General features: G+C 41.6%; 1 protein-coding gene across 2 annotated transcripts; it reads left to right on the top strand.

Annotated features, from left to right (window-relative positions):
- The first annotated feature begins 563 nt into the window (after positions 1-563).
- OSGIN2 (oxidative stress induced growth inhibitor family member 2) lies at positions 564-21,211 on the top strand. 2 transcript variants are annotated; one of them, XM_080938477.1, is made up of 6 exons: positions 564-727; positions 10,453-10,607; positions 12,475-12,611; positions 13,440-13,631; positions 17,426-17,517; positions 20,126-21,211. In XM_080938477.1, the coding sequence occupies exons 1-6, from the start codon at positions 684-686 to the stop codon at positions 21,156-21,158; spliced, it is 1,653 nt and encodes a 550-aa protein (XP_080794603.1). In that variant the 5' UTR covers positions 564-683; the 3' UTR covers positions 21,159-21,211. The 2 variants fall into 2 exon arrangements, with proteins under 2 accessions (XP_080794603.1, XP_080794604.1); XM_080938478.1 differs by lacking the exons at positions 564-727; positions 10,453-10,607; positions 12,475-12,611 and having other exon boundaries at positions 13,469-13,602.
- The last annotated feature ends 3,897 nt before the right edge of the window (positions 21,212-25,108 follow it).

Here is a 25,108-nt window from a genome sequence, read left to right as displayed (position 1 = left end):
AGAGACACCGGGAGAGACTCAAAACATCTTCTGGCCCAGCCCTTTTCCCCACTTGTCTCTGCAGGGCTGAGGCCTTCCCCACTCCGGGGAAACGGTGGAGCCGCGCTCTTTAAGAAGGGAGGCTGAACCTGGCCCAGGGAAGCGCCAGGCGCGCCCCGAGCGCCTATGGTTTGCGGGATTCTCTGGGTGACCGCGATGCGGGGGCCGAGACCAGACGCACCCGAGACAGTGCGAGGTCGTAAGCTCAGGTAGGTTCTCGTGGCCAGACTTTGCTCAGAACCGCAGGCCGGAGGCAGACGCCCCTTCTGTTTGGCTCGGCAACCCGAAGAGCCGGCACGGAGCACGCACGCCAGGCGCCGAGTGTAGGCCGCGTGAGGACCCCGACCGCCGCGCTGCGGCCGTGCGCACCTCCCCCGTGGGCCCGCCCCTCACCGCGACTCGACCAATCGGCGGCCTCGTCCGCGCGCCGCGCCTGGTGGGCGGAGCCGCGCAGCGCCGTCGCAGCGCCGGGTCCCGCCCCCAGCGCGGCGCTCATCACTCTCCGCACCGCCCTGCCGCCGGCGGGGAGGAGCGGAAGCCGCTGTCCGGGGACGGACTCCCGCGCCTGAGAGCCGTGGTGCGGTCAGGGCGCGCGCCGGGACGAGCCCGCGGTCGGCCCTCCGAGAGGACGGCAGCCGCTCTCCATGCCTGTGTGGTGCTGCCGCTGCTCCCTGGCCGGTCATTTCAGGTGACTTTCCTCCCCCCGGGATGGGTCGGAGCTGGCTCTGCAGCGTGTGCTCCTCGGCCGCCGCCCGCTGGGCCGGCGCTGCTCGGAGCTCCGGGGACCCCGCTCTTTTCTTGTCCCCCTCTTCTGGGTCCTGGACCGCGCGGGTCACAGGACGGCGAGAGTGGCTAGGCCGGCGGTGAGTCGGTTACATGTAAATGGTCATTTGAAAATCCGGGAAGAGCCTCCTTGAAATGTTTGATCTTTTAAAGATCTAGGAACATAAGTTACTGGCTGGAAGGAAGTGGAGAAGAATGTGTCATGTAGTGACAGTGGGTGGTGACTTAGTAAGGTATTAGTGACTTAAAGCCATGTTAGGCTGGAGAAATTTGGAAAGTGGCCGATTTTATACTCAAATTATGATGAAAGTTTCTTAAGGTGAGAAAGAGGATAGTTTTAAATATGAATGAACGTATGTTCTAGATCTAGTACAATTGACCAACACTTCAGAGAATTATAGAAAAGATCAAAAGTACTAGAAACTGGGTAGGGTGAAATGTTACATTTAGCAAGAACTCCAGAATCTTTACATGTATGAATGTTAGAGGATAAACTGATAAAGAGTTGTTTAATAGAGGCTCAGAAAATTTAGTTGAAACATTAACTTGTGTGGCAAGAATATTAATATCACTTCTAAAAATACTAACATTTCTTTCATTAGTAATGTGAGCCGCAAGTCTGAGTATTTGTGAATGTCATCAATACAAATCACAGAGCTTATTTCATTTACTATAGATAAGTGTTGTATGTATCTAATAATGTTCACAGAAGAGGTTGGAAAGGGACGTGAGGTGCAGAGAAAGCAGACTCCTGCTGTAATAGCAACAAGCTACGTCTGCCCAACCTCTTGAGTTTGTAATGAGACTTTAAATTCTAGATCCTAAAAAAAAGTTTTATGTCCTAGACTTCTGGAAAATATTTTTTAGACAGATAATGTTGTGTACTTCACAAACTATCTACTCTGAGGATTGTAAAAAGCAGGTTTTAGTGAAAATTTGAAGCCTCTTGGGAAGCTACATTTCTTTTAGAAAATAGCCTTCTGAAAGTCTCCTGACACCTTTGGTGAAGCCTTGAATGTTAAGGGGGAAAGCTTGGAATTCATACTCTGAGGCTGTGTGATAAATACCATCCTCTTATCTCTCTGCAAAGACATTTATGGGAGGGAGTGAAAAGTATTTGCTACAGTTTAGTGTTGGGAGAGGAGAAAGCATGTCTTCTACAGTTAAATGTATCATCATTAACATACTTCTGTTAGGTCTGACATTTAAATTTTTTTTTAATTAAAAATATTTTTTTTTTTAAAGATTGCCAGCTCTTTTAGGAACATTTCTGGTCTAGTCATTTCCGGTCTAGTGGTGTTTTCATTCAATGATCTTTGTGTTGCTGGGAATGAAATTCCCGGCCTTGCTAATGAAGCCAGTGTTCCACCGTTGGGAAGCCCTCCTCAGCCACTGATGCTGTCCTTTGCACAGCTTTAGTAGGACTTGTTGTAAGACAGTTTGTGGTAACAACTACATTTGGGTTTTCCCCCAAAGTCTGCATTAATAGGAATCATGACAGAATGTTTCAAGAGAGAGGACCTCACACTTTCTATTCTGGAAAATAAAATGTCAGATTGCCTTTATTTGGCACCTTGGAGCCTTTTAGTGTGGGAGTGTCCGTTTGAGAAAACCTAGGATTGTGGTTCCAGTTCCCTTAAAACTGAGGTGTGGGTTTGTGTTTGATTATTTAAAAAGGTGTTGCTGTAACTGAGTAGAAGTTTTTTTATTACCAAAATTTATGACTATACTACCTTGTTTACTAACTTTGGGCTGTAGTGTTTCAAAAGCAAAATGTGCAAGGTTTCCATCCAACGTCAGAGCAAATGGTCTTGACTCTAATGTCTGACTGTGTGCTAACATTTTTGCATGCAGAATGCTTGTTCTTTACTAGTTCTGATATGTAATTTCATAAATTTGGAATTTTATTGGTGCCCTGAATATAGAAACAATGGATAAAAAAAAAAACACCTGAAAATAGTTTACCTTACATATATACTTTAAAAACATAGCCGCAACAGCAGCTTCCTGATGTAGGTGATGCACAGTTACTAATGCACTTATATTTCATTAACACTTTAGGCAAAACCAGTTAACCAGAGAGCGGAAAGGTATTTGCTATGGTTTGCGGCACTAAAAGATTATGCTGATGACCAGGACACTGGGAGTTGCCTATACTGTAGAATTCAGGTAGGGCTAATGTACATACAGAAAGTTTAGAGCTGCTAAGCTTTTGATTCTTTTTTTATCCTCAAGTTTTAGGAAATGGTTGATTCAGACCTCTTGAGACCTATACCAAGTTCAGCAATATTTCAGAATACAAGATTGGCTGTACAAGGGTAAATTATAGTTTGTATACAGCAATAGTGGATCACCAGAAAGGGAAATTAACAATAGTTCCACTTAGTGTAAAAAAAAAAAAAACTAACATTTTCAATTTAAAAAATGATAGACATCTATCAAAAAAATACAAGGCTGTCCATTGAAAAGTAGGAAGCCTTAGAAGAAATTAGGCTCTAAGTGTGCTATGTGATAAAGTTGCAGGCCGTGTCAGACTGAATCCAGGAGTGGCTCCCCCTAAGTTTCCATCTTTGCAGTAAGATAACGGTCAGAGTTTGTGTACCATACACTCAGTGTTAAGATGTGGACGGAAATAGCTGTGCTTTTCTCCAAGCTCCTTCACTGAGAGCATGACTGAATGGAAAAGTGTTTTCTGTTCATAGACTTGAATCTTTTGAAGATAATGCTCTTGTGGCTGATCTACAGGCCGGGCAGTATTATAAAGATACACTGCCCCCCACTTTTTTGCATAAATTAATTCATGGGGATTCAAGAGACCCAGAGTAGTCTCACAAAGGTTGAAAAAGCAAAGTTAGAGGACTTACCTTTTTTAGTTTCAAAATTAACTGCAAAGCAGCAGAAATCAAGAAAACCTGGTGCTGGCATATACCTAAGCATGAATCAGTGGAATGAAATAGAGAGCTCAGAAATCATTGGTGAATTAAGTGTTTGTTGAGATCTATGAAAACAGGAAATAGACATTGGTTTCAGCAAATGAAGAAGAATGAACTTGTTTACTTGTTCACATTGTATAAAAATGAAATCAGAAAAGTCTTAGATGAAAACAGTAGATATTTGTGGCTGTGAGTCAGGCACTCATCTCTCACACATGACATTGAAACACAACAACAAGAAGAAACTACCTTGTGAGGGTCAGAACTTAAGAAGTATGTAGAGGATACCGAGAGACCGAGACAATAGACTATTGATTGAGGTGGTAGGGGTGTTTGCTGCTCAGCCTGCTGACCAGAGGGCTACCCATGGTCTTAGGTCTCCTCAAATAACCAGTTATCTTTTGTTCTTTCTATGGTCTCCTGAAAGCCATTTGTTTTTCTTCGTTAACAGAAATTCCACAGAGGGCATTTATTTCTAGTTGTCTTAACCTCCAGACACATGCATACATGTGCACACACAGAATGAGAGGGCGTAGCTAGCGAAATTAAAAAGTGTTCACTCAGGAATCGATAGCCGTATTAAAATTCTTAGGCTTCTGGAAACATCTTGACTTAGGATGTTGACCTGCTCCTAATGAGTTACCCAGAAACTGACTTCTAGTTTTCCTTTAAATAGAGGTGATTTGGCGTTTATACATAAAGCACTTGAATATTAACTCTGCACTTCACGACATTTATTTAAAGAGTTAAGAAAATATCCAGGATTTTTAATTTTCTTTTCCCTAGCAGTGACTGATGGCTTTTATTAGATTGGCTCACAGGAGCATGAATGAGAGGTTATTTCGTGGAGCATGGACACCTTACCAATGGCTATCCCACTGAAGAAGGTCTCCCTCACTTACATTAACTGCCTGAGTAAAGGGGTGGGGCCTATGAGCACTCACTCATCCACGACAGGAGACTGTGCTTGGTCTGACACAGCTAATCAGCTTGCGTGAGTGCAGAATGTAGAAGTGTATATGGCGTCCACCCGTTCCCTGGCTGTTACATCAGTTCACCCTCTTTTCAGCAACATGTCTGGGTTCTCAGAGGAGGACAGAGATGTCCCATAGATGGCCGAGCAGCCACCAGTCAGATACTCTCACACGTTGACCTGTCATGGATCTACCATGACTGCCTACTGTAGAAGAAGCTTCTCTGACCAGAGCCGGCAGCGGCATTAATTTATGGGCATAGACACGGCTATTTAGAAGGCAGTTTGACAGGAACATCTCATCCATTTAGAAACAAAACCAAAATAAAACCCTGCACTACTGCCAACAGTAACCAAATATGTAGTAGCTTCCCCATTAGGCCCTTACTTTCTACTAGCTCGGCAGTACCCTATGTGATTCTCTTCTGTGTAGAAGGCCCTCATCTCAACCAGAAGGCCGTTTGTTGCCCCCAGAACAAATCTGCCACTATTACACCAGTGGGAATATCTTGCCTGGCCAGTCAGCTGTGTAGAACGCAGGGTCCACAGCTGAGTGGGAATGTTGACCGTTTTCCCAGCAGCCTGGATTCATGGGAGGGATAGGATGTCCCATCTCTGTTTGGTACATCTTTCCCAGTTATAGCTTGAATTCTTTTCCTGCGAACAGAGGATGTGGTGTTTTAAGCAGTCAGGTTTTATCATCTAGTTCTATTGCACTGCCAACAGCAGTGTTAATTACTTGCATTATTTTGGGGGCCTCTGGAGTCTCCATGACTAATAGCGTGTAGGGAGATAACCAACGTCTGGGCATTGGGATTTTCATTTAACAACCTGTGGGTTCTGGGAGCAGCCTTATTTATGCACGCAGGGCAGTGCTATTTTAAACTCTTTAAAATGTGTGTGTGTGTTGGTGGAAGGGTGCATGGAGGCAGTGGGAGTGTGTGTGGGGGGCATTGAGTATCCTCTGTTCAGTCTTGCTAAAGCTAGAATGTACACTTTGGGGATAAGCTGCCAGCCCCCAGTCTCCAGTGACCCTCCTGTCTACCCTCTCAGTACTGGGACTTTAGACATACAGGGGTCATGCATGGTCTGTTATCTGATGCAGCAATTTATGCTCCGCTCCATATGTTACACTATAAGTTCTCAGCTGCTGAGCCGTCTCGGCCCTCTCTCCAGCCTCAACCGTTTTTTACATTTTGTTTTTAAATGAGTTTACTGAGTCTTTTGCTTCTTTATGGCTTATCCATGCATCTTTAGTTTGCACTTCTCTCCATCTCCCTGCTTCCTTCCAATGAAACATTTCTACCTCTAGTAATTTACCTTTTTACTTTTGTATCACATATTCTACCATGCCCCATGCCATTTGAGGCTCTTCCCACCTTAATGGAAAATGGGTTTCTTTCTATTTTCTTGGTCTTTGTATGTACTCGAACATAAATGCCCACACTAGAATTCAGTTAACTAGGATTCAGTTATGAGAAAGAACATGTAGTCTTTTTCATTACCAAAACCTTAGTGTAATTATCATTTTAATACATCCTGGGTTTTGTCTGTAGGAGCAATCATCAATCTTTAAGGTTAGGATGGCTGGGAAACACCAAAGAAAGGTTTGCAGGTCCCAAGACAGAATTGTGACCTTTGCAAACAGCAGTAATATAAATGGGGTGTGTGTAGCTGAAATGACTGGCCAGAAGCCTGCAAAAGAAATAGGGTTTCTCCTTCGCACGCACCGGAGAAGTACGAACAGCCTAGAGCATAAAACACTTAGGTTAGAGATGGCCCGGAGTAATGATTTAAGTTTGATCCCTGCTTTTCACATGGATGTAGACTGCAGACTCCCACAGGCTGTCCTCTGACCTCTGCACAAGTGCCTTGTACACTTACAGTACCCCTATCCCCAGTGTGAGTAAATAAAAGTTCAAGTTAGGCTGAACTGAGTGAGCATTGTACACCCATAATTCCAGCACCTGAATAATACAGGCAAGTGGATCAGTAGTTTATGGCCAGCCTCTGCTACATATTGACTAGTCTGAGTTATATTAAACTCTGTAGAAAGAATCTCAAGGGGGAAAACACTCAGGTTTAGCGTAGTTGCCAAGAAGCAGAAATAGGGAAGCAGCAGATCCATCTGCATCTAATTCCAGAGGTGTAGGTGATCGGAATGGGGTGGGTTGAACATTAACACCCTTTTAGGGGCAGGCATGTATGTGAGGATGGCTACCTCTAACAGCCATGCCAACAGGGTGTCTGCGTTGGCTACAAAGGAGGACTGTAAGGAGCAGGTTTTCTTACGTGGTCCACTTAAGAGTTGTGCTGTAAGAAGTAGTACTGCTTCCTTGTCTCCCCCATTCACTCAGCAGCCTCAAGGTACCAGCCATGTGTGTGAGTGCATCTCCATCCACAGTGGCCCTTCTGGTATCCAGATGGGCAGTGCCTACTGTGACTTCTGCTGCCTGGAAAATGGCATCTAGACTGGTGACTGCATGCCAAGACTCTTTCAACACCTCCTTCAGTGAGATAGGCACTAGCAAGCATGTGCCTTGAGCAGTGGTCATAGACCTGGAACCCACAGCTATTGATGAATTATGCACTGGTACCTCTTCTACCCTGAGCAGCTCAGCTCATCACAGGCAAAGAAGATGCTGCCTACAACTATACCCCTGGCAGCTACACCACTGGCAACGAGATCATTGACCTTGTCTTGGACAGAATTCACAAGCTGGCTGACCAGTGCACAGGTCTCCAGGGCTTCTTGGTTTTCCATGGTTTTGCCGGGCATCTGGCTTATTTCCCTGCTGATGGAGTGGCTCTCTGTTGGTTATGGGAAGAAGTTGAAGCTGGAGTTATTCATTTACTCCCCTCCCTGCAGGTTTTCACTGCTGTGGTTGAGCCCTACGATTCCATCCTCACCACCTATACCATTCTGGAGCACTCTGATTATACCTTCGCAGTAGATATAATGGGGCTATCTATGACATCTGTTAAAGAAATCTTGACATTGAACACCCAACTTACACTATTCTAAATAAGATGATAGGTCAAATTGTGTCTTCTGTCACTGCTTACCTCACATTTAATGGGACCTTGAATGTTGACCTGACAGAATTCCAGACCAATCTGGTACCCTGTCCTTGAATCAGCTTCTCTCTGGCCAGTATGCTCCTGCCATCTCTGCTGAGAAAGCCTACCACGAGCAGCTTTCTATAGTAGAAATGACCAAAGTCTGCTATTAGCCAGCTAACCAGAGAGTGATTTGTGACCATTAGTGTGGTAAATGTATGGCTTGCTGCCTGTTGTCCAGCAGAGATGTGTTTACCAAAGATGTCAGAGCTGTCCTTACCACCACCAAGACCATTCCACCAGTTTTTGGACTGGTTCCCCATTTGATCTAATTTGGCATTAATTACCAGCCTTCCACAGTATATCTGGTGGAGACCTGGCCAAGAGAGTGGTGTGCATGCTAACACTGCAGCCATTGCTGAGGCCTGCGCTCGCCTAGATCACAAGTTTGATCTGATGTATGCCAAGCGTGCCTTCATGTACTGGTATGTGGGTGAAGGCATGGAGGAGGGGGAGTTCTCTGAGGCCCGTGAAGACATGGCTGCCCTAGAAAAGGATGATGAGGAGGTTGGTGTGGGTTCTGTTGAAGAGAGAGGGTGAGGCAGAAGCTTAAAACTAAATTAAATTTCACAAAGGTACAACTTTTACAAGGAAGTTTATTCTGTCTCAACACAAAGTTGTGATCCGGTCATACAGTTATTGACTTAGGCTTTAAATATGAATAATTTGTCACAGACCCAAGATATCTATTTCTCTTTTAAACAGATAAGTTTTAAATAAAATATTCCCTGTCTTAAAAACAAAGCAAAACAAATAGAACTCTAATAATACTGTTCACCATTAAGAACAGATTTCCTTTTGTTTTGTTTTAAGAATTGGAAAAGGTGTTTCTTAACAACTTTGTACTACTCCCTAGTAATGTATTTTATATTTAATGTAACTTTGTGCTGTCTAGGGTAGAGTGATAGTGTAACTATGTACTATCCTTGGTAGTGTATTGGGTAGTTAATGTAACTTTGTACTATCTTGGTATACCATGTTGGGTACTTTAAACTTGGTACTATGCTAGTACTTAGTGTAACTAGGGTAGTGTATTGGATACTTAGTATAACTTCGTACTACCTGGGTTAGTGTATTAAGTTCTCTAAATGAACAGAATGGATGGAATGGTTATTAAAAGAGGTAATAGATTGGCTTACGTGGTTCAGGTAGCCCAACAACGGCTGTTTCAGGCTGGTAAGCAGAGAATCTGATAGTTGCTCAGTCCATGAAGCTGGATGTCTCAGCCGTCCTGGGCTGGGCCTGAAGTCCTAGAAGATGCCTGGAGAGCTGCTAGTCCCTAGTCTGTGGTGGAACCCGGAAGATTTCTGAAGGAATGCTTCAGCAACAGGATAGTCGAGGAACTAGCCAGCAAGATGAAGGCAAACAGGCCAGCAAGCAGGTGTCCTTCTGTGTTCTTTTATCAGGCCCACATTCACGGTGCATTTTCATGCTTCATATATCTGATCTAGAAAATTCCTCAGACTCAGTCAAACTGACAATAGAGATTAGCCATCAAAGGCAGGATGGAGCCTCTCAAGGTTAACTTTATCAACCCTCTAGGATTAACAGTTTCACCTTAGTCCTGTGAAATAGCGTCTGCCATCTAGAAAGTCTTATTAAACACAGCACTGTGTACTGCATTAACCCTACCAGACACTGAAAGTGTTTGTGAGAGATGAAAAGTAATTTGAGGATTCTGTTTTGAAGCAATCTAAAAATGACAGCATTAATTGAGGTCAGAGGATGCTACAGCTATTGACTGAATGCCAGAATACTGAAACTAGTTTCTAGAGAGGCAGTTGATAAAAAGGATTTGAAGTCAACATTAAGATCTTATTTCTTTTACCTTTCTCTTTCCTTAAAATAACTAGCCTTTTTTTTTTTTTTTTTTTTTTTTTTTTTTTTTTTTTTTTGAGCAGGGTTTCTTTGTGTAGCCCTGGTTGTCCTGGAACTCACTCTATAGACCAGGCTGGCCTAAAACTCAGAGATCCACCTGTCTGTGCCTCCTGACTGCTGAGATCAAAGGTGTGCACCATTGGCACCCGTCTGAGGAAAAAAAAGTAGACAGGAAACCAATTCTTTCTAGGCATCCCAAAAGAATTACAGAATTTCAACTATAATTGTCTTTGGTTGATAGAAGAAGCTGTGTGTGTGTGTGTGTGTGTGTGTGTGTGTGTGTGTGTGTGTGTGTGCGTGCGCGTGTGCATGTATGCATGCACACAGGTGAGTATGTATCAGCTATCTACCTATATTTTCTAGATGTAATCTCTCACTGACCTAGACTGGGCTGCCTGGCCATTGAGCCCCAGGGAGCTGACATAGTGGCACACTGATCAGCCTTTGAGTGTGGTTTCTGGTGACTGAACTCAGGTCCTGTTGCAGGCAGGTACTGTACCAACTGAGCTACCTCCCTAGCCTAGACAAAGGCTTACTCAGTGGTTAACGTGCTTTTAAGATATTAATGTGTGATAAATGGCTACTTCAGACTTGTGGACTTGATTGATATACCATTGAAAGCATTGTGTAACTCATGGGTATTTTATTGCCTAATACAACATGAGAAAGAATTGGGTTTTATAAAACCTATATTAACTATACTTTACTTTTTTTTTTTTTTTAAAGAAACTATAGTGACACTGAAACTGAAGGAGAGATTTTTAATTCTTTAGTGCAATATTTTGGTGACAATTTGGGGCCAACAGTTAAAGGGATGCCATTAGTTGAAGAAACTTCTTTACTTGAAGATTCATCAGTGACTTTGCCTGTGGTAATAATTGGTAAGTTACTGTGCTTTGTTTCTTAAAGCTAGTTACTGCTCTTAACTGTATTTGTAATTCTAAGGCGTGGATGTTCTTCCATTGTATTGAAAAGGCTCCACTTATTAAACTGGTAGCAGTTTGAATGCTCCCAGAGCAGACAGTTGTCGTATATGTAAAGTGTTGTTGTGTGATCTGATCGGTATTTTATATAATGCATTAAAATGCCACACTTTGCCTCACAAAAGGACATGCTTCTGTGAATGGAGACAGGTTTTAAAGGACAGAATTGTAATGAAGTATCACATTGTTAGATATGTTAACATAGTCTTTGGAGAAGGATTGGCTTCCAGGGTTACAGAGCAGATTTGGGATGCAATGGCTTTCCACTGAATTACTGATGATAGCTGTTAAAGATGACCAGTGTTATTTAAGTTCTGTGCAGGTCACTCTGCGTATATTATTATTGTATTACAGCCTACAGCTCTGTCGTATTGGTTAGGCGCCTGCAGACAGACTTACAAACTGAATGACCATCTGACATTATAGTGCTATTTATAATCACCTAAATTGTAATAAGCATTCATTTCCTTTGTATCACCTCAGCAGATAGGATGGACAGTGTTTAAAACTCAATAATTGAGAATTTTAAAACTTATGATTATATTTACTTAACTACCTGCTGTTTATATTTCCATGAAATCCTCAAGCTTGAGGAAGTCAGGAAGACCTCTCTCAAGATAGCACTGTGGTCTCTGCTTGCCTTTCTGATTGCCTTTCTTGAACTGTTTATTGGAGTTGCATTGAGTCTATAGATCAATCAGGTTAACAATAATTTTGAGTCTCCCTATCTATGAAGATGGAGTCTCTTCCCATCTTTGTGGGCCTTTTAAATTTTGTTTCTTTAGTCAGAATTGGGCTTCCTTTTGTATCTCGTACACATTTTGCTAAAATATTTTTTGACATACATGTTAATGATAGTGTGGTTTTATTTCAAATTCCCCCCTTTTTCATTGCTGCTGTAAGACAGTAGTTGGCTTTTACGCATTGACTTGTATCTGAGAGTCTTGCCGTAACTGCTGGTGCTGAGGTCTTGAGGGGTCTGCTCTTGGGTTTTACGATAAAGATAAAACATGTCACTGGAAAACGGTGCTCCCCCTTCTTTCTCAAATTGGACATTTTTTTCTTTCATTTCTTCAGGATGTGTATATCACGGTGATAGGTAGGACTGGCTTTTTGTTTGTTGTTGTGCTTTTTTTAAACATTCTTTGTCATGTTGAAGAAGTTTTTCTCTTTCAGATGTTGTATGTTTTTAAATCCTGGATGGATGCTGGGTTTTGTCAGATAGTTTTCCTTGCATTTGTGGATATAACCATATGAACTGGTTTTTAAAATATATTTTTTTTTAGGATTTTTTTACACATTTATTTTTGTTTCTTTATTGATTGATTTAATGTGTATTTATATGCCACGGTACATGTGTGGAGGTCAGAGGGCAACTTGCAAAAATTGGTTCTCCTTCCACTGAGTGAGTTCCAGAGATTTGACTCAGATTGTGAAGAAGGGTGACAGGCGCATTCACCTGCGGAGCCTCTCTACTTTTGGCTAATGTGTTTTTGACTCCATGTCAATTGTAATAAAGAAGGAGCTTATGAAAATATGTATTTCTCAAGAGCAGGTCATCCTGGACAGCTAATTTTGGAAGTCACTAGCATAGGGTAGAAGCCTTAAGTAGATGAGATTCTGAAACACTGAGAGAGAAGGTAGAGGTCAACCTATGGGTGCCAGATTTTGGTTGATTGGAGGAGGAAAAACAGGGGAGAGGAACCCAGCCAATAAGAGGACAAACTTACATCACTTTGCTTTTTTTTTTTTTTTTTTTTAATAGGAAATGGACCTTCGGGAATATGCCTTTCGTATATGCTGTCAGGCTACAGACCGTACTTATCATCCGAAGCAATACATCCAAATTCAATCTTACATAGTAAACTAGAAGAAGCAAGGCACCTCTCCATTGTGGATCAGGTATCATTCGTTCCATGTTTTATAAAACCTCTTAATGCTGAAGTGATTTATGTATTTCTTTGTTGTAAATTCTTCATTTTAAATAATGCCTCGTATTTACTTTAGTTTTATAAATACATTCTGATGTCACGTTAAATTATGTTGAATTTTTGAGCAGAAATTTCTAATTTCTTAGTGGAGCTTTAAAAACTTTTATGTGGCTTTGGGTGCGTGTTCATATGAGAACATGTGTTGCATGCGTATGTGTCGGCCGCGTGTTAACCCTGGGTGTTGTTTCTCAGGAACTGTCCATAATGGTTTTTGAGATAAGGTTTCTCGCAGACCTTAATCTCACCTAGTCCAGGAGCTGGAGAAGTCCTCCTATCTCCACGTCCACATTGCAGTGATTATATGCATGAGCCACCATGCTGGGCTTTTAAATGTGGGTTCTAGTGATCAGACTCGGGTCCTCATGCTTGTGAGGAAAACATGTTCCTGACTGAGCCATCTCTGCAGCCCTCCTGGTGAGGGTTTACTATGTTCTGTATGCTACGATCCATCTGGGAGGTGCTACCTTTTACATGACAGTTGACATTTGTATGCCAGAGGCATCTTCGGCTCTTATAAAGATTTTTAATTCAAACAAACAAACAGACCCCTAGTTTTAAATGCAAACATTGCCTACATTGATTTTGCTGAGGAATCCAGTGTGAATGAACTCCAGGGAAATGCATGTTCTCTGGCTCACTCTTAAAAGCTACTGCGTTGGCGTGTCTTTCCTCAACATGGTTGTCTTGTTTTATTTCCCAACTCATTTTTTTTTTCATTTTTTTCCCCTCATATAATCAGGACTTAGAATACCTGTCTGAGGGTCTTGAGGGGCGATCGTCCAATCCAGTGGCAGTCCTTTTTGACACCCTCCTTCACCCAGATGCTGACTTTGGGTATGATTCCCCGTCCATTCTGCACTGGAAACTGGAACAGCATCATCATATCCCTCACTTAGTTCTTGGTAAGGGCCCGCCTGGTGGGGCATGGCATGTAAGTATGTTACTCACATTTTAGTGTATACCGTCCTAAGAAAACCAACTTGACTTTTCTTTTCCAAGACAGGACTTTCCTAGAACTCACTTTATAGACCAGGCTGGCCTCAAACTTGGAGTTCTACCTGCCTCTGCTCCTAAGTGCTGAGATTAAAGGCATTTGCCACCATGACAGCTTCCAACTCCATTCTGCTTTTGGTGGGGCGGGGCATGGAGGCTGTTTTGTTTCTTTATCAAGACAGTGATTCTCTGTATCTCTGACTGTCCTAGAAACTTACTTTGTAGACCAATCTGGCCTTAATCTCAGAGATCCATCTGTCGCTGCCTTAAGAGCTGGCACTAAAGGTGTGCACCAACATGCCCAGTTTTGTTGTTATTGTTTTGTTAAGCATACATTAACTGTAGGTAGTTAAGCCAGATTTTTATTAATGTTATAGTCTTTGAATAAGCATATCTCTAGTAACCAATACAAATTGTGTAGAAAAAAACCTAATTAAAAAAAAAAACCCAACTACTTTTTATAGTAAATAAAATTTCAATAATTTAAAGCTTAGAAAAGTTTCACGGGATATTTTAAAGACCAGTATCTCTTATTTATATTATTTTCTTTGTGTTTTTAGAAGATACATTTATATTTTATGTGTGTGTCACAGTAATCATTGGGCGCTATAGCCGGCACGTAGAGCCGTATGGCATCAACGGGTATTTTCATCTCAGAGGCGGCTGCCCTCCTGGCTTTCTGCCGCCGGCTGCTCTCTGGTTCCAGTGGCGATCTCTCCACCTCTGACTAGCTCCATCTCTCTGCTCCCCGCTGTGGACCCTGCTCCTATTCCCAGCAACCCAGTAACTTCAAGACTCTAGAGGTTCCAGTAGCAGCTGATCCCCCATGGCCCAGGGACACACTCTGGTCCCAGCAGTGATTGGCCCCTCGAGGGTCTCTGCAGTGGACTTTGATTACATTCCTGCACCTCCCCCCAGCCCGACACAGTCAAAACTCCAGAAACTAGCAATTTAACAATCAGATTTATCTCAGTAAATTCTTACTCCACAAAACATCCACACAATAAACTCAGAGCCAATTGATATGATATAATGTGCCCATCTAGATAAGACAAAGTGTCCTGTAATAATCCATCCCTTATAAGCTATTCATAGCTACCTGTGGCTAATTAAAGCCACACGGAAAATGAGCCTCCTGTTCCTCTTCCATCTTGCCTTCTCTCTCTCTCTCTCTCTTGGCTTCTTTCCCCTTTTCAAAACTCTGTCCCCACCTTATTTTCTCACTGTCCAATCACAGGCCTTGCCTTTTCTTGTGCCTGCCCTCACCTGTATGTTTTGTCTGCATGAATGTCTATGCACCACGTGGATGCTTGGTGTCCACAGACTTTAGTGGAGGACTTCAGATGCCCTCAGCTGGCATTACTAACTACTGTGAGCTGCCATGTATGTGCTGGGAATCAAACCCTAGTCCTCTGGAAGAGCCTGTGCTCTGAACCATGGAGATACTCTCCAGCCTGCATTTTCATGTATTCTTAATATTTGAAAGAAAATACATTGTAAATGAAAGGTTTAATTTGAACAAAAGACATGTCCTGTTTCAGGGCCTCTAAAGTTCATGCTTGAACCCCATTAATGACTCCCTTAGGGCTCTGTTGCTGCGAAGAAACATACAACCAAGACAGTTCTTACAGGAGGAAGCATTTAATTGGGGGCTGGCTTACAGTTTCAGAGGAGTCATACATTATCATCACGGTGGGGAACATGGTGACGTTCAGGGAGGCATGGTGCCAGAGAAATAGCTGAGATCTACATCCTGATGCACAGGTATTAGGAAGAGAGAGTGACTATAGCCCAGCAAGGGCTTTAAAAACCTCAAGCCCACTCCCAGCTACATACCTCCTCCAACAAGGCTACATATCCCAATTCTTCCAAATAGTTAAAACAACTGCTGACTCAGGAGCCATTCTCATTCAGACCACCACAGTGACTCGCACAGGCTTGCTACACTGAACCATTTGCCCTGTGCTGCCGCTCCTGCCCTGCAAGCACTGCAGTTTTCTGAAGACGTGTTAAAATCTTCCAGCAGTGAACAGTATATGAAAATCTGCTTATAGAGCTGCCTAGCAGGAAAACTTGTTTATGCTTAGTATAGACACACACACACACCCCCTCTGTAGACCAGGCTCACCTCATCCTAGGCTAGCCCTAAAGTCTGAGTGTAGTAAAGATGACTTTGAATTTCTGCTCTTCCTACCTTTACTTCCCAAATGTTGAAATTTCAGATGTTTCCCACTGTGCCTGGTTTTTGAGACCCTAGGGATAAAGCACAGAGCTCTGTATGCTAAACAAGTAGTCTGTCAACCAGACTAAAGCCCAGTCCCTTCAGAGATTGCATGTATGTGTGTATGTGTATAAAAGCAAGTGGTATGTATGTATATATGTATATATAAAAGCAAGCAGCCACACACCTGTGTCTCAAGAGCACTAGTATTCACCGTAAATCACATTGTTATAATAAAATTTCTATATTCACAGAAGCATAGCTTTGTCTGAGGCTTTGGTATGCAAATACAAATACAAACTGATTCAGTAGAAGATTCTAAAGGCTTGGAGATAGTAAGAAGCTATGGGAGGCTGGCCATTTTTAGAAATATGAAACCTTGAGTAGTCCAGGCTTGCTGAGTACATCCTTTCTTGCACAGGGTTCAGTTTCTTTTAATTCCTGAATGACACTGACAATGTTTGTTATTAATCTGTCACATCAGTTTTTATTTTACTGGGAATAATTTCCTAATGACACAGTCCTCAAACCCCACTTGCATCTTTGAAGTACCATTTCCCATGCACGTGAACAGTACTTGTGTCACATGTGCCCCTTTCTGAACACTGCTATCCCAGTGACAGCAGGTTTTCATGCCTCATATGTCATGGCAAAGGTCAAGGCCAGCCTGGCATGGATGAGGCCACGTAGTAAAAATTACATGAGTAAATGTACTGTTACTCAGAGATGCACGAGACCCTGTTTCGAATATGTCAGTGAACGAATGAAATGTAGATAGCATGCCCATTCTCAGTGCTGGGCTGTGTGAGGACCATTGTCTACCAGAGCCGAGGAAGCTTGAGAGGCTTGATTGCTTGATGGTAACATTAACCCCAATGCTGAGTCTGTTTCTCAGGCAACCACTGCTTATTTTTCTATTTTTAGAAAGTGATTATGTTTTATCTAGCCTAGTCCAGATTTCAAAATTATAATTGACATAATTGATAGAAAAAAGCTGTTTTCTAATTTTTAAAAAAATCTGTAAAAGAAATATCAAAGTGAAAAAAATTTTGAAAATTAGTTAACATTTTTTTTTCTTTAAGAAGTAAATATATTGATGTGTTCGTTAACGTGTATATCCTAATTACAGATCATAGGCCAAAGCTAGTGCTATGATTTATCTAAATAATGTATGACTCTAGGTATACATTTCCAAATGGTGAAATACATGGAAGTTTTATTAGAATAGAGTTTCAGAGGAAATATACTACAAATGAGAGAATGTAAGATGCTTATGTTTCTGAAAATGGAGTAATTCACTTACTTAATAGAATTACCTCCGGATACACCCATTTTCCTATTGTGGGATTGTTATTCTTGATGCCCCAAACTAAAATCCATCGTGTTTATACCACTGTTGCTTTTGGATCTTGCAAGCATGTTTTGTGTGATCTAGATCTGTATGTAAATAAGATGCTGTGTTCAGAAGGTAACACTGCCTCACTGCACTTTTCTCAACTATTTTAAACCAGAACATGGAAGGCTGTATGCTGACAATCAGCTTTGGAAATTGGATGGAGCTGCCTGGACTAAAATTTAAAGACTGGATATCTAGCAAACGAAGGTAAAGGTCTAACTGTATTAAAAATCTCTGATGGATGAGAGGACAGTTGAGAATGTCCACAGTATCTGTGAATCCTGTATTACATGAATGAAAATTCATTCGCTAACTAGAACTCTTATGAAGAGTGATTAGGAGCTAGTTTCCATTTAGGACGCTATAAAGCTGTGTGCACATAAAGGATTATTTACAGGGGCCTTCCTGTTTATATTAACTGTGTTAAACAGGATTTATCTTTCATATGAAATCAGTTACTTTCTCATCTACCTATGCAGTATTTCCCAAGTGTGTCAGTTTTCAGTGAGTATGTGACTTTATTTACTTACAACATGTATACTAGGTGTATTCATGGCTACAGTGGTTTTATTTATTTGTTTGGAATTTTTATTACTATTATTTTGAACAGAGACTCTGTACATAGCCTTGGCAGTTCTAGAACTCACTATGAAGACCAGGCTAGCCTAGAACTCACAGAGATCTGTCTGCCTCTGTCAGGATTATTAAATCTTCTGGAATTAAAGGTGTACACTACCACATCCAACACTGTGTTTACTTTTGAAGGGCAATGATACACTCATTAAGATTTGTCATTTAGAATGATAAACTAAAACATGGGTTGGCTCCCTTGGACATGAAGGTCAATATTTAATTATGAGTACTTTAAGTAGGACTGAAAATTTCTCCTTGGAAGAATACAGGTCTTACTCATTTGGAAGAAAGAATATAAAATTCAAAAGGAGAAATGTAAAAATCCCTATAATTTTCAGATACATATACAAAAACCAGATTTAAATTACTAATACAGAGAACCTAACTTTACTACTAATGGAAGTAAGTTAAAGCAGGCACTTAATCTTCGTTAGCATAGAGATGTAAAGTTTGAGTAATTGACATCCTGCTTGGTAGAAACCTTAATTTTTAAAGATTTAAGAATATCAGTCTTAGATCTAGATCATCCTGGTAGTGCGAAGTTAATCTCAGCATTTGAGGCAGGTGGCTCTTTGTGAGTTTAAGGCTTTTTAGTTTATGTGCATTGGTGTTTTACCTGCATATATATCTGTGTGAGGGAGTCAGCCTGGAACTGGAGTTATAGACAGTTGGGAGCTGCCATGTGATTCAGGGTCCTCTGAAGAACAGTCAGTACCCAACTGCTAAGCCATCTCTTCAGCCCCAAATCTTCCTTCCTTCCATTTGTCTGCCTTCCTTCCTCCCTCCCTCCCTTCCTTCCTTCCTTCTATGTATTTTGTTTTGTTTAAGACAGGGTTTCTCTGTGTAGTCCTAGCTGACCTGGAACATATTCTGTAGACCAGGCTGTCTCTGCCTCCTGAGTTCCGGGATCAATGTATGTACCATTACCACCTTACGGAGGACCCAGGCTCAGTTCCCAACACATGGTGACTCACAACCATCCAGTTACTCCAGTAACAGGGCATCTCAAACCCTTCTCTGATGCTCATATGTACTACGTGTGTGTGTGTGTGTGTGTGTGTGTGTGTGTGTGTGTGTGTGTGCGCTACACATAGGTACACCAGGAGAAACACTCATACATGTACAATAAATAAATGGAACAGAGTTCAATCATGAAACATTAACTTTAGACTTTAAAATGGCGATATGTAAAGGTTAAAAATTAAGGTTGCAAAATCAGTCAAGTTATTTGAATTCATTTGGTAAGCAAGCGAAATGTTTCAGCATATTCTTGGATTTGTTAAAATTAGTATCAGAAGGGAAAGATTTTGCTTGTATTTTTTTCTAACCAGAAGCATTTACCTTTCTAAATTAACCAAAGGATTAAAGATATGTGCTTTAACGTAGGTGCGCTGATTGTTGAGTCATCTGTCCAGCCCCCTAACCAGTAATTTGTTAATGATACCATTTAAGTAATTAGTTATAAGATAAAATAGTCTGATTTTCAAATATCTACATTTTAATCCATCTATTAATTGAACGTTTATCAAGCAGAACCCTTCTCACTTGAGCTCTTTGAGCCCCTAGAAGTTTTATTTCTGTTATCTTGTCATTTATACGTGTTTACATGATTTTATGAACTCATGTACTCACGTGAAACACAGCAGCTATAAATGAGAGAAAACACTAGTTCTTTTCAGATTGGTCAAATCCCTGTAATAAGCTTGTCTCTGCATGACTTTACTCGTGTCTGGGGACGAGGAGCCAGTGTTTTTCTAAGCTGTGTTTTCTGTGCTAGATGCTTTGCTTGGTTCCATAGCTTGGCTCTTGTGACTAGTGCTGTAATAAATATTGATGTGCCAATATCTGTGATACCTTGACTTGAAACCCTTTGGGTAAATACCCATGTGTGCTAAAGCAGTGTCATAAAGATCTGGTGTTCAGTGTTTGAGCACCCTCCACATATGTCTGTGACGTGACTAGACTGGTTGGAATTCTTTCCCAGCAGTGCCTCCCTTATCCACATCTGTACTAGCATTTGTTTTGCTAATCATCGCCAGTCTGCCTAGGATAAGAAAGCATGCGGATGATTTTGATAAGTTTTAACTAACACAGCTGTGAAAGGACTAAAATATAGAAGCTTGGTAGACAGAAGAGTTACCAAGTACGCTCCTCATCTGGTATTTTTCTTTTCATCTTACAGGAACTTAAAGGGGGACCGTGTCATGCCAGAGGAAATAGCTCGCTACTACAAGCACTATGTCAAGGTCATGGGTCTGCAGAAGAACTTCCGAGAGAATACGTACATAACCTCTGTGTCAAGACTCTATAGAGATCAAGGTGATGACGGTAATCAGGACAGAGATATTTCAACAAAGCATCTCCAGAACCAGACGTCAAAACTTACCAAGAGAAACTGGGAAATCAGAGGCTATCAGCGAACAGCAGGTGGCTCTCACGTTCCCTTTTGCCTCTTTGCTGAGAATGTAGCTCTTGCGACCGGAACGTTGGATTCTCCTGCCCATCTGGACGTCGAAGGGGAAGAGTTTCCTTTTGTATTTCACTCGATGCCTGAGTTTGGAGCTGCTATAAACAAAGGGAAGCTGTGTGGCAGAGTGGATCCTGTGCTGATTGTCGGATCCGGCCTCACTGCCGCTGACGCAGTGCTTTGTGCTTATAACCGTAATATCCCTGTGATCCACGTGTTCCGCAGACGAGTGACTGATCCAAGCTTAATTTTCAAACAGCTTCCCAAAAAGCTATATCCTGAGTATCACAAAGTCTATCATATGATGTGTAGTCGGTCATACTCTGCAGACTCAGGTCCTTTATCTGATTATACCAGTTTTCCTGAGCACCGTGTGCTTGCCTTTAAGTCAGACATGAAATGCATTCTTCAGAGTGTCTCTGGATTGAAGAAAATATTTAAGCTGTCTGCAGCTGTGATCTTGATAGGTTCTCATCCTAACCTATCTTTTCTGAAGGAACAAGGGTGTTACCTAGGCCGTAACTCAAGCCAGCCAATAACGTGCAAGGGTAATCCTGTAGAGGTTGATGCATACACCTACGAATGTGTTAAAGAAGCCAATCTTTTTGCTTTGGGTCCTCTGGTTGGAGATAATTTCGTTCGATTTTTAAAGGGAGGGGCACTGGGTGTTACTCGCTGTTTGGCTACAAGACAGAAGAAAAAGCAGCATCTGTTTGTTCAAAGAGGAGGAGGAGATGGGGTAGCTTAAAGTTCACAAGTAACTTAAATGGACACTTAACCATTAAAGAGTTTTTAACAGTGTTTGCAGTGTATTGGCTTGCATTAACTGGAGAGCCTCCAGATGTCAGTCTTCGAAAGTTAACAAAGCTTGGAATCCCAAGTTGTATTCAAGTGTGTCAAAGGTGTCACTCTCAGACAAACCCAAACACTGCCAACTTGGTATACTTCATGCTTTCATTTAACTAGAACATTCTTTGCTAACTTGCCATTTGTAAAGCCAGTCACTGAAACAGAAATCACAATTTATCCTGGGTCACCTTACTGCTGGAGATGGTCCAAGGGACAGCAGCATCAGCCTCCTCTGCAGCTCATTCGGCATTTAGAAGTAACTACATTTACACAAGCTCTCCAAGGGTTGTATGTGTATTCATTGATGTTTGAAGTACACAGGTCTAAATGAAAATGAGCTATAAATATGTGTGCAGGGGTAGGCTAGAAGGAAGCATTTGCAACTCAGGTTTTATTTATTTCAGAATTATCAGTTTATAAACCTAATTTATTATCAAATATGATGGTCTTTAAAAATATTTTTACAAGTTGAAATTTTGATGGATAGGTACTTGATAACTTTAACCTCTCATAATTTAATACTTCAATAATGCTAACATCCAAGAACCCACTAAGATACTTTTTAGAGATTTATTCTGTTTACCCATCATAACATCTAATGAATCTGATTTGTAATTCAATAAACTGTAGATGGAACTACTCTCCCTTGTGTGAACACTGAGTTAATATCTATTAATGAAACACGATTTGGGGCACAGGAAGCACTAGGATTACAGGACTGTTTGTGTATTGGCAGAATTATTAAAGGTTAATGTGCGAAACCAGACTGTGCCCTTTTCCATTCTCAAAGTGGTTGCTTTGAGGTCAGTAACAGTGTTCATTCATAGGAAATGATACAGCAGCCCACAGTGGCTGTTAGATTCATCTCCTCTAATAGTCTTAACTCTACTTTCACATAACCTGTGAGATGTGTTAGTGCCAAACAAAGTCACAGTTCTTGGGAAATTTAATTTTTCAGTCTCCCCACCCCCCGCTTTGGGGGGTATAATTTTAACTAGAATGTGCTCACTGAATTTGTTTCCAGTTTCTTAAATGGACAACCTACCATTGAGTGTCCTGTTCACTCGGATGCTGCGTGCTCATAACTTGGTGTTGGTTCCATTAGTTTACTTCTGACGGCTGTGTCAGATGGGTAACAAACCTCCTGGTTACTCCTGATAACCGTTAACTGTTTTATAACTCTCAAGTCTGCTTCTAGCTCCTTATTAACATTTAAGTATTTTCAGAGCAACTTCACACCTTTTTAAAGTGATACATTCCCAACTACGCTTGAGTAGTCTCTTCCTTGCCTGTGCTTCAGCTCTGGCTTGGATTGGGTGTTTTTCTTTCATGTCTCCTGTACATTGGAAATAGCAGTGTTGTTATTAATGTAATTTCTGGGGTAGAGTGAGACTGCTTGGCTTCCCTCTGTGTCAGGAGATTTTTCTGTACTTCATTGCAATTGTTGGGAAGTGGGTGAACTTACACATTTTAGATAAGATGCCATAGAAATCCAGTAAATCCGTAAATACACCTGTATACGAACCCCTCTCAAATTATGGCTTCCCAGAACTCCTTCAGTGCTGGTGTCCAGTATAGAGTACCACATTTAGCATTAGCTCTGATGTACTGTCTTCCTGTACTCTCATCAATTCTGTTTCTCAGTATTAGACTGTTCTTATTGGTTATTTTACTTATTTACATTTCAAATTTTACCCCCTTGGTAGTTTCCCCTCCCCAACCCCCTCCCCTCACACCCCTGTTTCTATGAGGGTGCTTCTCGACCCACCCACTCCCACTTCACCACCCTATCATTCCCTTACACTGGAGCATCAAATCTTCATGGGACCAACGGCCTCCCTTCCCATTGATGCCAGGATAAGATCATCTTCTGCCACATATGCAGCTGAAGCCATGGACCCCTCCAAGTGTATTCTAGGTGGTTTAATCCCTGGGAGCTCTGGGGGGTCTGGTTGGTTGGTATTGTTCTTCCTATGGGGTTGCAAACCCGTTCAATCCTTTCTGTAACGGCTCCATTGGGAACCCTATTCTCAGTTCAGAGGTTGGCTGTGAGCATCAGCCTCTGTATTTATCATGATCTGGCAGAGCCTCTCAGGAGACAGCTATAACAGGCTCCTGTCAGCATGCACTTCCAGGCATCAGCAATAGTGTCTGGGTTTGGTGACTGTTAATGGGCTGGGTCCCCAGGTGGGGCACTCTCTGGTTAGCCCTTCCTTCAGTCTCTGCTTCACTCTTTGTCCCTGTATTTTCTATAGACGGGCAATTCTGGGTTAAATTTTTTGAGATGGGTGGGTGGTCCTCTTCCCTGAACCAGGGGCTGTGGCTAACCTCTGTCTCTTCCCACACCTGATCCTGCCTCCCTTCCCCCCTTCCTCTTTTCCTACAAAGTTTCTCCCACCCTTTACCTCCCATAACTATTTTGTTCCCCCTTTCTAAGTAGGACTGAAGCATCCATACTTTGGTCTTCCTTCTTCTTGAACTTCCTATGGTCTTTAAGTTGTATCATGGGTATGCTGAGCTTTTTTTCCCCTAATACCCACTTATTAGTGAGTACATACTATGAGAATTCTTTTATGACTGTTACCACTCTGGATGATATTTTCTAGTTCTATCCATTTGCCTTTGAATTTCATGAAATCATTGTTTTTAATAGCTGAATAGTACTCAGTTATATAAATGTACCACATTTTCTGTATGCATTTTTTCTTTGAAGGACATCTCAATTGTTTCCAGCTTCTGGCTGTTATAAACAAGTCTGCTCATGCCCTTGTTATATGTTGGAGCATCTTTTGGGTATTTTGTGGTATAGCTGGGTCCTCATATAATACTATTTTCAATTTTCTGAGGAACCACCAGAATGATTTCCAGAGTAGTTGTACCAGTTCACAATCTTACCAGCAATGGAGGAGTGTTTGTCTTTCTCCACATCCTTGTCAGCATCTGCTGTCACCTGAGTTTTTCATCCTAGCCATTCTGACTGGTGTAAGGTAGAATCTCAGGGATGTTTTGATTTGCATTTCCCTGATATCTAAGGTAATTGAGCATTTCTTTAGGTGCTTCTCAGTCATTTGATAATCCTCAGTTGAGAATTCTGTTTAGCTCTCTACCCCTAATTTTTAATTGGGTTATTTGATTTTCTGAAATCTAACTTGTTGAGAATTCTTTGTATATTTTGGATATTAGCCCCCTATTGGATGTAGGATTGGTAAAGATTTCCCAATCTGTAGGTTGCCATTTTGTCCTATTGACGGTGTCCTTTGACTTACAGAAGCTTTTCAATTTCATGAGATCCCATTTGTCTATAGTTGATCTTAGAGCCTGGGCCATTGGTGTTCTGTCCAGGAAAATTTCTCCTGTGCACATGTGTTGGACGTTCTTTCCCAGTTTCCCTTCGTATAGATTCAGTGTGTCTAGTTTATATGGAGGTCTTTGATCCTCTTAGACTTGAGATTTGTACTAGGAAATAAAATGGGTCAGTTTACATGCTGACCACCAGTTGATCCAGCATTATTTGTTGACGATGCTCTCCTCCACTGGATGGTTTTAACTTCATTTCCAAAGATCAAGTGACTGTAGATGTGTGGGTTCATTTCTGGGTCTTCAATTCCATTCCATTGCTCCTCATGTCTGCCTCTATACCAATATCATATGTTAATTTTTACATCCAGCCATTTTGCTAAAGTTGTTTATCAGCTGAAGGAGTAATAAACTAGCCTCTAGCATGTGAGCACGACCATACTTAAAATTGTTAAAGGATTCTTAAAGTATCTGGTAGGAATTAAAAACAAACAACAGAATAAATACCCAAGGTCGCCACAGGCAGGAGAAATCCTTGGAACCTTTGAGATG

The sequence above is a fragment of the Micromys minutus genome, assembly GCF_963924665.1.
Source record: "Micromys minutus genome assembly, chromosome: 26".
Lineage (NCBI taxonomy): Eukaryota > Metazoa > Chordata > Mammalia > Rodentia > Muridae > Micromys > Micromys minutus.
This window is presented reverse-complemented; position numbering and strand designations above follow the sequence as displayed.

Excerpts from the sequence above, each read along its gene's own strand:
- OSGIN2 (XM_080938477.1), top strand. The coding sequence starts at position 684 with ATGCCTGTGTGGTGCTGCCGCTGCTCCCTGGCCGGTCATTTCAG. Across the intron at positions 10,608-12,474 it reads TTTGCCTGTGGTAATAATTG|GAAATGGACCTTCGGGAATA; the intron begins GTAAGTTACTGT and ends TTTTTTTAATAG. Across the intron at positions 12,612-13,439 it reads ACCTCTCCATTGTGGATCAG|GACTTAGAATACCTGTCTGA; the intron begins GTATCATTCGTT and ends TCATATAATCAG.